Source organism: Parus major, chromosome 27, assembly GCF_001522545.3.
Source record: "Parus major isolate Abel chromosome 27, Parus_major1.1, whole genome shotgun sequence".
NCBI lineage: Eukaryota > Metazoa > Chordata > Aves > Passeriformes > Paridae > Parus > Parus major.
This window is the reverse complement of record NC_031796.1, coordinates 2,489,034-2,506,002: the sequence shown is the minus strand read 5'-3', so window position 1 is coordinate 2,506,002 and position 16,969 is coordinate 2,489,034. Positions and strand designations below refer to the sequence as shown.

At 47.6% G+C, this 16,969-nt stretch overlaps 1 protein-coding gene across 1 annotated transcript; it reads right to left on the bottom strand.

The window, feature by feature from the left end:
• Window positions 1-2,326: 2,326 nt before the first annotated feature.
• On the bottom strand, window positions 2,327-12,259 carry GTSF1 (gametocyte specific factor 1). The gene is made up of 7 exons (XM_015651232.3): window positions 12,056-12,259; window positions 9,963-10,060; window positions 7,570-7,696; window positions 6,413-6,499; window positions 5,660-5,720; window positions 4,865-4,945; window positions 2,327-4,036 (listed from the first exon to the last, which is right to left on the bottom strand). The coding sequence occupies exons 1-7, from the start codon at window positions 12,078-12,080 to the stop codon at window positions 3,985-3,987; spliced, it is 531 nt and encodes a 176-aa protein (XP_015506718.1). The 5' UTR covers window positions 12,081-12,259; the 3' UTR covers window positions 2,327-3,984.
• Window positions 12,260-16,969: the final 4,710 nt, after the last annotated feature.

Here is a 16,969-nt window from a genome sequence, read left to right as displayed (position 1 = left end):
TCTTGGGTTTTATATCTCCTCCTCTCTCATTTTTTAAATCATTATTAATTATATCTAACTTTGTTTCAATTATTAGACTGTTCTTGTCTCAACCCTCCAGTTTTACTTCTCCCCCGTCCTGGTTCCCTCATCTCCCTGCGTGGGGGGCAGTGAGCTGTGATGTTTAGTTGAGGGATGGTTGAGAGGGAAATGTTTTTAAACAAAGAGACTAAACCAGTCAGTATTTGAGCACTTTAAACCAAGGAAATGGGGGTAAGGTATGTGCAGAATAGAGGGGGAGATAATGAGTGATAAGTGATGGTGATTGGCTGGGACAGAATTAATTCAGAAGGAAGATAGTGTAGATAAGTACCAGAGGATGTTTGTGCTTGGCCCAAAGCCTGCTCTGTGCCTGCCTCTCCCTGTTCACTCTTCCTCAGGTTAACCCTTGAATGTTGGAGCACAAGATGTGTGAAAAATCACCCTCCTTTAGTGCAACACACAGCTCCTGGTAACACTGCCCATTGCTGGAAGTCTCAGCTGGAGGAGGAAAATGCCTTCCCGAGCTGTAAGAGGTGAAGATGTTGTGGTTCCCCAGCCCCGTGTAAAGGGAAAAGCTCTGTCAGCTCCCTGCTCCTGCCTCACTTTTTCTCCCCAAGGCCCCTTCCCTACCCAGCCCCAGGAGTGCTCCCTGCACCAGTCCCAGCGATTCCTGGTGTGGAGTTTCCCTCTTCCCCCCCAGGCATCGTTGGGTCCCTGTTCCACCACTCTTGGATGTCTTTGTGCCTTGGCTTGGGGAGGGGAAGGGGCCAAGAGAAAGGAATGGGGGACAGGGGAATAAGGGATGAGATCATATCAATGTTCTGGAAAGGGGCAGTAGAAATTAAAGCCCAGCAGGACTGGAAATTATCCTGGAGTTGCAAAACACAGGGCAGGAATACTCAGAGCCCTTGGCTGTGCTGGACACAGCAAAAGGGAGCTGCTGCCTTGGGCCACTATGGGATGTCTGCTTTGGATGTGTAGGAATGGGGTCAGGAAAGCCAAGGCACAGATGGAACAGGACTTGACAAGGGATATAGGTCAGAACAGAAAGGCCAAGGAGAGTGCACCCTCCTGGAACACAGGGGAGAAATAGTGGCAAGGGACAGTGAGCTGGGGATGTCCAGCCTGGAGAAGGCTCCCAGGAGATGTCAGAGCCCCTTCCAGTGCCTAAAGGCTTATAAAGAAAGTGGCAGAGGGACTTCTTACACAGGCAGTATTAAGCCAAGATGAACAGTTTTTAACTAAAAGAGGGGAGGTTTAGATTAGATGTTATGGAAAGAATTCTTCCCTGTGAGGGTGTTGAGGCCCTGGCACAGGTTGCCCAGAGCACCTGGGGCTGCCCCTGGATCTCTGGAAGTGTCCAAGGCAAGGCTGGACAGGGCTTGGAGCCACCTGGGATAGTGGGAGGTGTCCCTGCCCATGGCAGGGAGTGGCACTGGATGGGTTGTAAGGTCCCTTCTAACCAAATCTGTGATTTTGATTTGGCTTTGGCACTGCACAACCCACCCAGCACAAGAGACTGAGGATTCAAAACAGGAGCATGGCACAGCAAAGTCCTTACTCTGTCACCAGAATAGAGGGGCCCTGTGACACACCTGAAAAAAATATTCTGTGTCCTGTCACAAATACAAAACAAGCAGAGAGAGCCAAGAGCCCAGTGATAGCCAATACTGGGATTGGAAACATTCCCAGTGCTGGGGGAGGCTCACCCAGCATTCCCAAAGCACTGCAGGAGCAGCAGAGCCGAGGCCTCCCTGCCATTCCTAGCAGGTGGCAGGTGCAGGACGTGCTCAAGGACATTGCCCAGGATATGGGATTTCAGGTCTGTGGGCTCTGAGATCTCAGATGTCAGTCCCAGGTGGGCTGCACCCACCCTACAAGACAGAGCCCCTCCTCATGGACATTACACCCCAGTTCTTGTGACCTGAGGGTGTTTGAAGTCACAACCATGACCTTCCAAGCCTGGTCTTTCCAGAAAGGCCAGGCTACTGGATTCACCCCAGACCGGGGGAACAATGTTCAGTGTTAATAACATGGAGGAGCTCTCCTCCTGAACAGCACAGACACGTGTGAGCCCCAACAAGGAGCAGCTTTCACCCACTGCCAATTAAAGGAGCTCAGGCTAATTATGGCATTTACCTGTAAAATTGTGCTCTGGCCCATAAATCCTACAAATGAGCTACTACTGAAACAATCCAGCTGGTGTTTGTCACCACTTTCATTCCAAGTGACAAAAAATAAGTGAAGGTGGAAAGGAGAGCTTCCCATGTCAGCACTTACTGACTCCAAAGAAAAGCAGCTGCAGGGCATTTCAAACATTTTTATTCTAAATTGCCAACAAGAACCTTGACATAAATTGACAGAATTTTAAAAGAATCTTAATTTTGCATGTTCCAGTTAACTTATATTATTTTCTAGTGGTAGTATTCAGATGGTGGAAATACAGTCTTTAGAGGAAAAGATGAAGGCATTAATCTCTTTCTAGTCAAACACCATGTTTGGCTTCTTAATTCTTTATGGTTGTATATTTAGATCCCATTTTGAACTTTGCATGTTTAGAAATACACTGCTTGATCTGAACATCTTCAGTCCTAAACATGCAATTTTACTGATTTAAACCATTCCTACTCCCCACCCCCAACACAGAACAGGTACCTGAGAGCTCTCAAACATGTTTTAAGCTTTAGAAAACTGCAATACTCTAATGGAAACTGGAAAAGCACCTCAGTGTCCTCCTGAAACTTCCCCTGTTTGAAGTTGTGTGTGATGCAAGGAACTTGCAGAGGATTCTCTGTTAAGGTCTGCCTGGGGAAGCCCCTCACACACAGGAGACAAAGGTAAGGCCTAAGATGACAAAGGCAAGACTGAAGGTGTGAGGTTGCAAAAGAGGTCAGGATGCTCTCAAAGCAGTCTTTGCAAATGAGAACACTGTTTAAAACCCAACCTGAACACGTGCCATACCCTGAGGACAAACTCAGACTCCAACAAGATAAAAACAACAAGTGTACACACAGAAAAAATACTTCTAAGTTTGGCTGCTCTGGATGATTTTAATCTCAGCCTCCTCACAGACTGGAGAAACTCTCAGCACTTTGTGCTCTCCAGGCTGTAATAGGCCCTCAAACACAACTCCTGGAGTCTCAGTTGCAGGGAGTTTGCTGCAGCTCCCCAGCAAACAGCCAAAACTTCTCCCAAATGTCCAGCAGAAGTTCGACATAATCCCTCTAGGCTTCCTGAGAACAGCAAGATGCTTAAGGCACAGGGTAGAAATTCCTGGCAGTTACTGTTGGATGGTTCCTGAATTGCACTGAAATGGGGCTGTAACAGTTTCTGCTATGCCAGGCCTGAATTCTCCCAAATCTGCCATTCCTGCAGGACATTCCCCCTCCCTGTTCCTGCATCCCTCTGTTTGCAGTTAGTGCTGACCATGAGCAACCAACTCCCAAGGGGCTCCTCCATGTACACACACATTTTAAAGTTTCAAGGGAAGAGACAAGATTCTGGGGGGTATTTTCAGCCCCACAAACTGTTCTGTTTCCCACTATCACTTCACTAATTAGGAACCTAATCAGATCCTACCTCCCCAGCTTAAAATCACTTCCTCAGCCCCTACTCCTTAAAATCCTTCTGAAGGTCTCCTACTGTTTCCCAATCTCTGGAGCAATTCTGTTGTTTTTGCTGTTCACAGAGAGTTACCATGACCCATGGCTGGGCATGGAAGGTTTTTGAGTCTGTGTAAATCTAATTTTTCCAGAACAGTAACAAAATTAATCAAGTAAAGGTGAGGGTAATTTTGAAAACTAATGCTTGGGGGAAACATCTGGCAACCAAGGACAGTTCCACATATTCAAACATTCCAAGAAACGCATTATAAAACAAAAGCCAAGTGTAGAGAGTCCTGCCATCAGGTCCAGATCATGTCTGTCATCTTCAGGAGCTCTCCTGTCCAAGTCAGGGAGACACTTACTGCTGGGGCAAAACCAAGCTCCAGGGGGAGGAGCTAATACTCCGAATTCTGGAAAGGACAATTTTTGCATGAGATGGACAAAGATACAACCACTTCCCCCATTCCCTGAAGGGACAGTGGCTTCTGCAGAGGCAGAACTTGTCCCCTTGGCAACAAGGCTTGTCTACAACCGACATTTCAGTTTGATTTGCCAGACTCATCCCAACACTGTGGCAACTGAACAGTCCCTGGCTTGCAGGAGCTGTGTCTGCAGTGCCCTGAGGGCACCAGGTTCAGTTGCTCCCAGTGGGAATCAGGACAATCATTCCTCAAAGCATCTTCAAGCTGTTGCTTTGTTGCTAAAGGCAAATAAGTCTTTTATTTCAGCATTAGACAGTTCCCCATGGGGAGCTGCTCCTCTCCCTCCCCAGATGGACAGATTTTTCCCCCAGTGGTGCTGGTTTAAGGAGCCCCTGGTTCACACCCAGCTCTGACTTAGCTGGGCCCGACAGTGAGCAGAGCACAAAGCAAAGAAACAATTTGCTTTGTCAGGGGCAAATTTGTCAGGATTTGTCAGGATGGGGGTGAGAGGGGATAATGGGAATGCTGTGGAAGGGCCTGTTTAGAGAGACAGAGTCAACGTGGCCAGGAAGCAGCTCTGCCTAACCTGGGCCACAGGAATGGAGCAATGAAAGAACAGAGAGGATGCCTCAAAGGAAGGACACAGAGGATGATCTGAACAGCAGATTCCCTCAGAAGCTGCTCTCAAGAAGCAGCTGTTTAACATAACTCCTCCTGTCCATGCAGTGGGAGCCACGAAGTGCTGCTACAGCCAGAGATTTCAGGAGCTGTCCCCAGCTCTGGGCTGAGTGCCAAAGCCCCACGCTCAGTACTCACAGCCCTGCAGACACGGTGTACGGGAGGGTGTCAGGGGGCCGCATCCGTGAGGGCAAGGAGTTGTTCTGGTCACTGATGGTGCTGGAATTAAGTGACTTTGGTTACTTCTGGCAAATGCACTGGTTCACATTTATGCATTTTACTGCAGCAAGGCCCTGGGGGATAGTGCTGTGGTGCTGAGATGTGCTCTGAACACTCACAGGTCTTTTAAAGAGTCTGACAGGTGGAACCAGGCAGTGCTGCTGTCAGCCCCTACAAAAGAGCTCACACAGAACTCAGCCTGCCAGGGGCAGGATTTTTGCTGAAATGAATCTGTTAAATAAACCTTAAAACACCTTGAGCAGCTCTGGTGGTGCCACATCCCATAGCAAGCCAGGGCAGCCCCTTCCTGTTCATAGCTGGGCACTGAGCTCTGAGCTCCCCCTGCCCCAAACTCTGACCACACTTTGGAAAGGGCACAAGGAGAGGATTCTGCTGACACAGGGCACATTTGCCCCAGGAGCTCACAAGGGATCTCCCAAGAACTCAAAGGGACCACAAGGTGTGACCACCTTTCTTCCTGCACATTGCCCAGACATCCATCAATCCCTTGTTCAGGGAGCAGTATCTGTGTTTTCTTCTCTGGTCCAGCCCATATGAGGAAACAGGTCACACTGAACTAGCACCATCTCTCCTCCCACGGTTGTACAGCAGCAAAAGCAGCTCCTGTCTGGCCACTGAAGTGAGGCTGGGAGATGGCTGCAATTATTTGTTTAAACAAACACTGGTGTAAAGGATCAAACTTGCATTCCCTACCTGTTTATGGTAGAGTTGATCACACCCCACACAAAAGTAGACTCAGATCCCTCCAGCAACTCTGTGAAAGCAAGCAGATGTGGCTCAGAACTGAGAAACCCCAGAAACCACCATCAGATCAGTGGCTTAAATGGCTTCCCACTGCCAGAGGACAGGGTTAGATGGAATACTGGGAAGGAATTGTTCCCTCTGAGGATGGGGAAGCCCTGGCACAGGTGCCCAGAGAAGCTGTGGCTGCCCCTGGATCCCTGGCAGTGTCCAAAGCCAGGCTGGAAGGGGCTGGGAACAGCCTGGGACAGTGAAAGGTGTCCCTGCTCATGCAATGAGATGAACTTTAAGGTACCATCCAAGCCAAACCATTCAGGGATTCTGTGATTCTATGATCTGGAATATCTCTGTCATATTTTTACATGTTCAAGAGGGAGGAAAAGTTGACCTATGAGGAATGTGTCTGCTTCACAGAGGAACATGTTATGTTTCCAGTGCTATCACTGCACATGAGGCACAAAAGACCTTATGGGAGGAAGGGATGCTTGGAAATCTCTCCCCATGCTTGTTCTGGCAGGCATTTTGGATTGTTCTCTATACCAAGCCAAGCCTGCTGGGTGAAGAAATCCATGTTCATGTGAATGAGCATAAGCAAAGTGTCCTACAAGGCAACCCAGATTGAACAGCTCCCCTGGCCTCACACTGTGCCCAGAGGAGCAGGAGGGCATGGCCAGAAAGAAGGCAGCAGATGGGGAAGTTCCTCACCTGTTTCCCAGTCTTCATCACATGGAGGTGCCTGCCATGTGCTCCCATTATTCAGCTGCTCCTGTGGGGGCTTACACGACCGGCTCACTTCAGGGAGAGAGAAATGCAGTGACCAGCAGTCCTTAAATCCATTAAACATTTTGGCCCAAGCTGTAAAACATCTCTGGACTTTAGAGGAAGTCCCACCCAATGCAAACAGGCTGGGGACAGCTGAAATCCAGCAACTTCAAATTTGGCTTTTTCAATGAAAAAGAGAAGACTCTGCTCCCTGGAACTTTGAGTAGGACTGCTGGAGTGAAGAGGAAACTTGCTGACATGAATGCAGGCATCACTGCCTGTGCACCTCTACAGAAGATAAAAACCTGTGTGCCATGTGGTGTGCAAGAGTTAAAGGGAGATCAGCTCTGCAAGAGGAGCAGCCCATCCTTGTGGCCATTAATGCATCCAACTCCTCCTTCCAGATACACTTCCTGCATGGTTTTGGGTAAAACCTTTATATTCAACAAGCCTGGTAACAAAACACATGCAAAGCCTACCCAGAGCATCTGCCATATTCTCAAGAAACTGCCCAATAAAGCCAAGCAAATAAGATCAAGTTTCCCCAAAGCTGCTGTGTCACACAAAACTACGGACAACCATTTGCCTCCCACTTTTAGGTTATTCCACGAGGAGACCCCAGTCCCCAGGTGTGGACTGCCCCCATCCAAAGAGGCAGGGATTGGATTTAAGACAGGCAGTGTTAAAGTAAGAGGCGTGGCTTTAAAGCCCCGGAAGAGTTGCTCCACCCCCAAATCCCTCGTGGAGTGTTAGCCTGAGGCATTCTACCTTTCCAGTGTTGCAATTCCTTGTATTCTGCATTAACCCCTTCTATTGTATCCCCATTGGTTTGTGCCCCTGGGGCTTCTCACTGGATGTAACATAAAACCCACCACCCTGCCTGTGTTCAGGGTTCTCTGTCTCTGGTTTATGCTAGGTGAAAATCCTGTGCTAGTGACACTACGATAAACGGATTCTGGAGCTTAACCAAACAGAGACCCATCTTGTTGCCTTCCCATGTCGGTCACCAGTAGCTGTAACCTCCCTGGACAAAACCCTGCTGCTGCAACAGAATGCAACACCCAGGGTGCAGACACCTGGGAGCACAGGGGTTCTCTTACCCACATCTTGCTCCATGAAGGCTTTGTCGTTGCACTTTATGATGTGGTCACTGAGGTTGGCCTGAGGAACCAGGTGACGAGCATTGAAGGGGCATGTGGCCAATTTCTTTGCAATTTCAGGGTTGCTCTGGACAACAGAAAACCAAAATTATGTGCCACATCTCTCAAATTCACTTACCTCTTCTTGATACGTAGGAAAAAAAGGCTGGGATATTTGTGGTGTTGCTTTAAAAAATACAATAATAACAAAGAAATTTCAATGTATCGGTCAGACATTCACTAAATACAGAAGGGGAAATGAACATGACTTTTCTTCCAAACACAGTTCACAGACACTGAGCCATCCTGAGTGAAGTGGAACAGACCCTCAGCAAACTTCCTACAGCTCCCTGCAGTGCTGGTGATCCGACTGCATGGCTTACAGCACAAATGAAACCATTTTAAAACCAGCAGGGGAGAGACACTGGGCAAATCTAAACCTTTCAGATGTATTTTAATTAAGCAGGCACACAGGCAGAGAAAGTCTGTAAACCTTTTAAAAGAGCCAGGGAGTTGGCAGCATTCCGCCTGGATTTCCATTATGGCAGGCACCAGTTCCAGTGGCAGAGCTCAGCTGTCACTACAGTAAATTATCTCCTGCAAGTGACAGAGCATTACTGGGAAACCCCAGCTCTGCCACTGGACCAGTGCTTGCCTGGCTCTGCTGGTCAGTGATCAGACTCACACCCAAGGCAGAAGTGCTGCTCCAGGCAGTTCGTCCTCCATCACTGCTGATTCCTGGCTTCAGCACACCCAAGGCCTGTGGCATTCCCTGCCTGGTACAGGAATGCCATGTCCATATGTGTCCATCAGTGTCACTACCTGTCACAAGCGAGTGGCTTCCCACTGCCAGAGGGTAGAGTTAGATGGGATATTGGGAATTGTTCCCTGTGATGGTGGACAGACCCTGGCACAGGGAGCCCAGAGAAGCTGGGGCTGCCCCTGGATCCCTGGAAGTGTCCAAGGCCAGACTGGACAGGGCTTGGAGCAGCCTGGGACAGTGGGAGGTGTTCCTGCCCATGGCAGGGGTGGCACTGGATGGGCTTAAAGGTCCCTTCCAACCCAACCCATCCCGGGATTCCATGACTGTAACACCGTTCCAGCCAAGGACATCCAACTTGCTCTGCTTGCAGGTTGGGCCAGGGCTGTGTTCTGCACAGAGCAATGAGAGATGATCTGGGTGGAAGTGTTAATTGGATTTTAAGCATTAGGGATGCAAAGGAAACTCCACAAACTTGTCCCAAACAAGGACAATCTCCACCCAAACCCCTGGCACTGCAAATAATACACTGTGGCTAATTTTCAGATTGACCAGTGACAACCCCCAAGATCTTCTGCTAATTAGCACTTCTGCTAATTACTTAGACACTGGCTTTATCTGTTTGATGATCACTATCTCACCTCATCTTCCTAACCAGGAAACTTCCCAAAACTCTCTGGTCATCAGTTAAACAACACCAGGACTAAGCCAACAAGCTTAAAGGTTGACTTGCTCACACTGTTAACCCAGCTCACATGCACACTCCTACCAAAATGTGCAGGGGCTCAACACAGAACATTTCAGCCCTCTCTGAATGTTTGGTACTTGCCACTTAGCTCTGCCCCGCAGTTTCACTAGCTAATTAATTTAAGGCTCTAGTTCCACCAAAATGAATTTATTGCACTGGCACCAGGACATGCTGCCTACAACCACAACTTAAGTGGAAGGCACAGCAATGTTGGACCATTTAAAAAACACACTGGCAAACCTAAAAAGGGACAATCATGTTTTCAAAAGTCTCAGAAAAAATCCAAAGTTCAGAAGGTTTAAAGAAACCCAATCATGAGGACAACAGAGGAGAAGAGAGGAAGGAGTGTGTAGTATGAAATTATTTGTAATCAAGTTCTTGATTACAGATGGAGAAGGGAAAAAACCTCTCCCAAACATGCTGAGCCCAGGATGTGCAGTTTCTGCCAGATGCCTATGAAACAGCTGTTGGCAAAACCGAACTGCCCAGCCCTGTAGTGAAAGAATGAACTGTAACACCACAGCACCTGTGCTCTGACAGGCCCAGAGGCGTGCATGGAACTCCAACAGTCCTCCCTTCAGCTGAAAGTAGAAAAATTAATATGGCCTCCCTGTGAGCTGCTGGAAGAGGTCAGTCTCCTACCTGAACTAACCATGAAGGATCTCTGTCTCCTTCCAACAGAGCCAGACTGTGAATGGGTGAACTTCTGTGTGCCTGGAGCTATTACTAAACAGATCCTGAAGTTACATGAAATAGAAGTTAAACAGGGCTACTTGTCAGGAAATGCAGGAACACAGGGAGTGTTTGCATGCACAGAGTCACTCAGTCACTGCCTGTCCAGCTCACCTCCTTACACTTCACCAGGTGATAAGGAAATCGGCGTGCTCTGATCCAATGGTGTTTAACCAACGGGCACTGGATTAACCTCTCTGGATCCAACACATCTGATGGAACAGAAGAACAAGGAAGAGCATCTGGTTAGGAAGACAAGAATCACTCACACAGTGCACTGGGGAAAACCCCACACCACCACATCAGGGCTGTGGTCTGAGGAAGTTAAACCAGTTGCTCTTAGTTTGAAACCATTCATTAAGGCTGGCACCTGCTTTGCATAACCAAATTAAACTTGAAGTTCTCATAACTGGGACATTAGTTAAAACAGAGGAGGGTCAGCACCACTGAGCATAATAACTCTTTAGGTTACCTTATTAGGGAGGCAACCACCCTTACTCCAAGGGAAAGCCAGCAGCACTTTCCAGCTCTCCTGGAGGAGGATCAGTGGGATCATGTCACACCCACCAACACCTTCAGCAGCTGAACCAAATCTTTTTTTCCATCAACAGCTTGTTTTGCTGGAGGCAGAACGTGAGGGAACTGAGTTACATTCTGGAGGTAGCAGTGTGCCTCAGATGGGACATGAGACTCTGAAGCTTTTAATCATGCAATTATTTAGGAGCTGAGACGTTACTAAAGCAGCAAAAACACTGAACAAACATACTGAACATGAAGCAGTGTGAAACCATGCATACATAACTGTCTAGAAAATATATTAAAATATTAATAAATATATATATTCACAGTGAGGAAGAGAGGCAGCAAGGAGGAGACACAGGGCCCCAACTACTTCCTGTGGGTCTGTCTGTGGGGTACACATCAGGGAGCCTGGGCTGCTCCCATCCTTTCTGCTCTGCCACTCTTGTTGCCCGGGCTTTGAGCACATTTAGGATTTGATCATTCAGGAGCTAACCCAGCTCTAGGCACCGACTGCTGCAGCCTCTGCCCTCCTCTCTCACACACATGGCTCCATCAGGCCCCGGGCTGGCAGTGGTTACAACGCTGTTCCACAAGTCCCAGCGAGCCTAATTCATGTCGAGAGCCACTTGGAAAAAGAAGGGACAGACAGAATCCTCATTTCCACCTGGGCTGTGCAGTGCTGCTGCTGCTGAGCACCTCTCAGCTCAACAGCCCACTCGGGGCATTAGGGCAGCTGAAAACCCACCTGGCTTTGCACTGGACCAGCTGCCCCTGCAAGAGCAATCACAAGTGGTTTTGTCACCGAAAACGTAAAAAAAACCCACCCAAACACTGTAATTTCAGTATTAGAAAGCAGCATTACTCTTGGCACTGGCTGCGTGGGGTTGCTCCTCCAAACATCCTCTCCTCCCTTCTGAGGAGGGTTTCTTCTCCTTGAATTCATTCCAACTATGGGGTCTAGCCAAAATATACCCTTTAGCAGGCAAAGAGTCCTTATTCTCACCGCTAAGATACCCACTTGTGCACATTTATCACTGATACATGTAAATACAAGATTACGCACTGCCTGTTTAAGGAATTCACGAGACTGAACACTATTTGTTAGAGATTTTTCCAATAGCTTCTCTCTTTGACCTGTCTCCACACAAGACCAAGTGTGTTGCCAGTGAAGGGAAAAGGGACAGAGACCAGCAGCAGGGGAAGAGCAGAGCCCTCAGCACCTCACGTCCAGCACCAACAGCAGCAGCACAGGAGGGAGCTGTAATTTATACACGGCTGAAACCACCAAAGGCACCACAACAATGCCACATGCAGGGAAATCCAAGTACCCTGTCCCCGTCCACACTGCATGGAAACGGATCCCAAAACCGCCTGTAGCGGCTGAGGCGGGATACACGGGTAGAAGCCACGCTCGAAACAAACAAAGTCACTTTATTCAGTCAAATCCTGCAGGCCGAACATCATCCGCACCAACTGCACCTGGTGTGGCGACCCGGGCTGGAATCACCGAGAGAGGGCCCGCCCGGCTCGGGCACTGGGCACGGGGACAGGCCCGGCCCGAGGGGAGCGACAAACCCGGCCCGAGAGGAGACAGACCCCAGTGGGTACCGCAAGGGTAGTCCCGACCCTCCCCACAGCCTCCGAGCGCTTTCCCCGTCCCTTCCCAACCAAGCCTCAAGCCTCACCCAATTCCTCCTCCTCAAGCTCCATGGCGGGGCCGGACGGGGTCCGCTCTGGGGCTGGGTCCGCTGTGGAGCAGAGTGTGGGGCCGGGACCGGGGCCGGTGTGGGGCTGGCTGTGGCGTCGGCTGTGGATCCGAGTCCGCCGCTGTTCCGGGGCCGGCTGCGGGAGGTGGCTGCGGGGTCCGAGTCCGCTCCGCCTCGGGGCCGGTGTGGGGCCGGCCCGGGCCCCTCCTTCCCGCCCAGCCGCGATTGCCGCGGCAACGCCGTGCGCGAGGCGCCATCGAGGGCGGGGACCCTGCCCGGGACCCTGAAACCGCCCTGAGGGGCTGGGGAATGTTCAGCCGGAATAAACCCATTTAGACAGAATGTGCTCGCCTTAGACTCGTTCTGATGTTTTTGACTGGGACTGCTGCAGCCTTAGGGGCTGGTTATGAACTGACCCCGGACAGTGAACCAGAATTGTCGAGCTTGGAAGAGACCTTTGATATCATCGAGGTCAGTCAGTCCCAAGTGGCCTCCCACTGTGAGCCCTAAACCTCATCACCCGCACCAGATCCTGAGCACCCCAGCTTTGTTGGTTCCAGCACCTCCCTGGGCAGCCCCTTCCAAGGCCTGACCACCCTGATCTAACCTGAATCTCCTGTCTCAGCTCAAGGCCATTTCCCCGGTCTGCTCTCTGCAGTCACAGCACCAGAGACCGGCCCCACCTCACTCCAACCTTTCGGGGAGATGTAGACAGTGACCAAGTGTCCCCTGAGCTTCCTCTCCTTGCTATACAAACCCTTCTCCCTCAGCCCTTCCTCGTAAGACAATTTATTTTGGCTGGAATGGAGGTGATTCCCTCAATAATTTCACAGTAGCTGGCACCGTGATGTGCTTTGACTTTAGTTTGGAAAAAACACTGATAATGTTGCCCACAAAAATTGCATTCTTTACTTGGTGTGTAACAAGCCAACAATTACACACTTGAGGGAGACATTGATTATTTATGTCAGAGTTGCACAAGCCTGGATACTCGGTGGAATCCCACAAATCAAACACGCCAAATATTAAAACTTTTTACTGTTTATGCATTTTGGCAAACAAAGGAATTAGTGTTCATTGGCTGCATGTAACATAGCTCTTTTATTAATTAGTATTCTATCTTCTATTGGTTAATGATTCTCTCATGCTAATTAGTCCACATGCTCAGTCTTTATTTTCTTCTGGGTCAGTGGTCTGTGTGTTGGTGGCCGCGATTTGCCCCTGGCAGAATTATCTTTTACCCACTTGGAGCTGATTTCAGCACAATTGCTCAGTTGGCTTTGTTAGTTTCTTCCTTGTCCTGGGACTTCTGACAGATGTCCTTGAAGGCTGTAAATTCTACATTCCTTATGCCCACTATCAGTGGTTTGTCCTTCACAAGATTTGTTAAACTCTTCCTAGCTGAGATCATTGAAACATGTCCAGCTCTAAACCCTACCAAGGCAATTCTAGGAACAAGTTGTCTTTCTAACTGGATGTGACTTACAGTTTACTGTCTGCTATTTCACAGATTAAATCTCTCTTCTTGTCAATTAGTCTTGAAACTATACAAAGATCACACATCAAAAAACATTACAGTGAAATTGGAAAGTACTTTGGACTTGATTAGCATAAGAGATCTGGTAGCCTTGGCAGGAACAAACAGCTTTGAAGACTGCAAGAAGATTGAATGGAGGCTGGAGACAGGGAGAAGATTGAATCAATGTTGAAATACACATTGTTATAAACGCAATAGCAAAATAGGGTTAATATAAAAAGCGATTTATTATAAAACAATTTCAATCATAAGCAATGAGAGAAAAACCACAATAAATAAATCAGTGCAGCGCTGGGTGGACAGGGGTCTGTACCCAGAGGTACAGATTTTCCCAAATCCACCAAGGAGGGACTGCGGTCCGGGGTTTTTATAAGGATTTTTGTATCCTGAGGCAAAACCCGGGATGGGTACAGTCCAACAAAGAGTCTGGATGTGTGGGTGAATATATTTCCCGGATCCATCAAGCTGAGTGAATAGTCAACTGGGCAGAGTCCTTTCACATGTGAATGGTTCTGGGTGTCTTCTGATTGCATCTCGGGGTGGAGTGTCCAGGTTGGGTGCGGAGCAGATTGGTATCTCAGCCGGGCTACTCTCATTGTCTGGCTTGATTGCCGGTGTCCTACTCTTTATTTCGGGCTGATAAGCATCGCTGTAGATCGTTACTGCCTGACTCGGGAAGGAATCTTTATGTGAAAAACGAGGTTCACATAATTTTTATAGAATTTAAAAGTTTAATAAAAAAAAACAATTAGGAGAGAAAAATAAAGTAAAGTATACAGATACGGTCGGGTGTCTCTGCATTCAGCTAAGAGAGCACACCTTACTAACAAAGGATTGTCCCTTAAAAACAGAACTCTACTACATATCCATAAATTCTCATACATATTCATACATTCTTCTTAGGTTCTTTGGTGTTCTTCTGTTTAGTTTTCTCTTGCCCCCTTCCCAATAGATCAATCCTCTTGGTGCCATCGAGATTTACATTCCCTGATCACAGAAATGCAATAAATTCCTCCCCCAGAGCTCTGGTCACTGCTGTCTTCATCTGGATAAGATAGTTTACAAATTCAGGAGTCTCTAGCTATTTTTTCCTCAGTCTTTGGGTTATACAAACAAAGACAGTTTTTATTTTAATACTATGCCATAACCTAACATATATGTATTATACTACTATTTCTAAATTTCATCAATAACAGAAATAAAGGAAACTATATTAATACAACAAAATTTCTCATTCTTATACACATAACATTCATCTTAATATTTGTGAAAAGCCAATAACATAAAATGTATCTATAACATTTAGATCATACTACATTTTATATTTTTACATTATTATAAATATAACATATATTTCTTTATTCTCCTTCACGAATTTTTATCTAATGCCACATTTATCACAACATGTATGTCTGTATGTTTGTATGATGTTTAACTCAACCATTGTAGTAAAAAATTGTTAGCTTTCCTAGAACGGTATATAAACTTATGTAGCCCACAGTAAAATCGGATTCTGATCACCAAATTGGTTGTCCCTGTCTTTCTTCATCACTAATAGAACATTATTTCTTAAGAGAATTTTACATACTTCACATTTTGCAACAATAGCACACTGATGGTTTGGGTGCTCAGTCCTGGGTGTTTATCCTGTGTCTGGGACTGTTTTAGTCCCCTGGTGCACCAGAAGCAAGAGCAGAAACTGCAGTCTCAGCAGAGGCTGCAACTCTGTAAGCTCAGAATATCTCCCTGACTTGGAGAAAGAACTCAGCAAGGTGTTAGAAGACCCCAGACCAAAACTTGGGCCAAGAGGTGTGTGTGAGCACATGTTGGGGCAGGTGCCCAAGTCACAGGGATATCATTGCCTGGGGATTTCTTTGCACCATTTGAGCTCATCTGCTGTGCACTGCTCTATTAAGTTATTTGCTTTTATAAATCTGATGCCTGAGACTCTGCTTTGGGAAACCAAGGCTTGTGCCCATCATTCTGCCTCTGCTCCATAGAATCACAGTATCATCAAGGTTGGAAAATCCCTCTGAGATCATCAGGTCCAGCTATTCCCCCCAGCAGTGCCAAAGCCATCTGTGTCCCAAGTACCACATCTACATGTTCTTTGGACACTTCCAGGGATAATGGCTCCAGCACTGCCCTGGGCAGCATGTTCCCAATGTCTTACCACCCTTTCAGTGAATAATTTTTCCTGAATAGCCAACCTAAACCACTCAGGGCACAACTTCAGGTTATTTGCACTCACTCTGTCCCTTGTTCCCTTGGAGCAGAGCCTGAGCCCCACCTGGCTCCACCCTCCTGTCAGGGAGTCATGGAGAGTGAGAAGGTCCCCTCCTTTTCTCCAGGCTGAGTCCCTCCAGCTCCCTCATCTTCTTCTCATCAGACTTGTGCTCCAGTTGTTTCTTCTCCTCCCTAGACAATCCACACTCACAGCCCCCCTCTCATCAGGGCAAGCACCCTCTTTTGGAACTGACTTCAAAAGAGAAGTCTCATACACATGTCAGCAAAAGGCACTGACATTCAATCCCTTGACTTCCTTTAGGGGCAGAAGATACACTAGAAGGTTTCCCACTGTTCTAATTAGTAGTTACAGGACAAGGTTTTTCTGGCAGTAGCCAGAAATTTGCCTAATATAATTCCAGCAGGTGACTGAAGGCTTACCAGTTCTCTCTGTAGCAGCAAGAGCAAAATCATCTTAAGGTATAAGAGATTTTGTGTTTATAGAATAATAAATGTACATCAGGAGAACAGTGTAGGCTTCTCTTGAGTGTAAGTACTAACAAAAGACATTTTCAAGCACAAAGAAGCTTGCCTCTTCCAGTCCTGTCTGCAAAAATATGTAAAAAACTGTTTCCAGAAGCCTAAGATGGACTAAATCTGCCAAAGGATTGTGTCTCTTGGCACACATGATCTGCAGTGGTGTTCTACTCACTTGCAAAGGTTGAAAAGGGCTAAGTACACTGTTCCATCCTTCCTACTGGGAATAATGAAAGCTCTCCATACACCCCATGTACTACTAACCTTGGCAGAGAAACAACTTTCCTCCTGACTGTGTGTGCCTGGAGTGTCCACAGAGGCAGGGACACTGCATGGAGAGTTAACAATCATTGTGTGAACAATCAAAGCACAAACATCCCTGAAATACCCTCATAGAACCACCCCAGGTCAACACTGCTCTGCTTGGACATCTTGGAATCATCCCTGTAGGGGAAAGAATGACACACAGGCTGGGCTGGGATGCAAAAAAAATTTAATGCAACAGAAGAGATAAACAGCTCAATCCAAAAGAGGAATCTAATGCAGGAAGCACCAGGCCAGATGAGAATTTGTGTCCCATGGCTGTGGCAGAG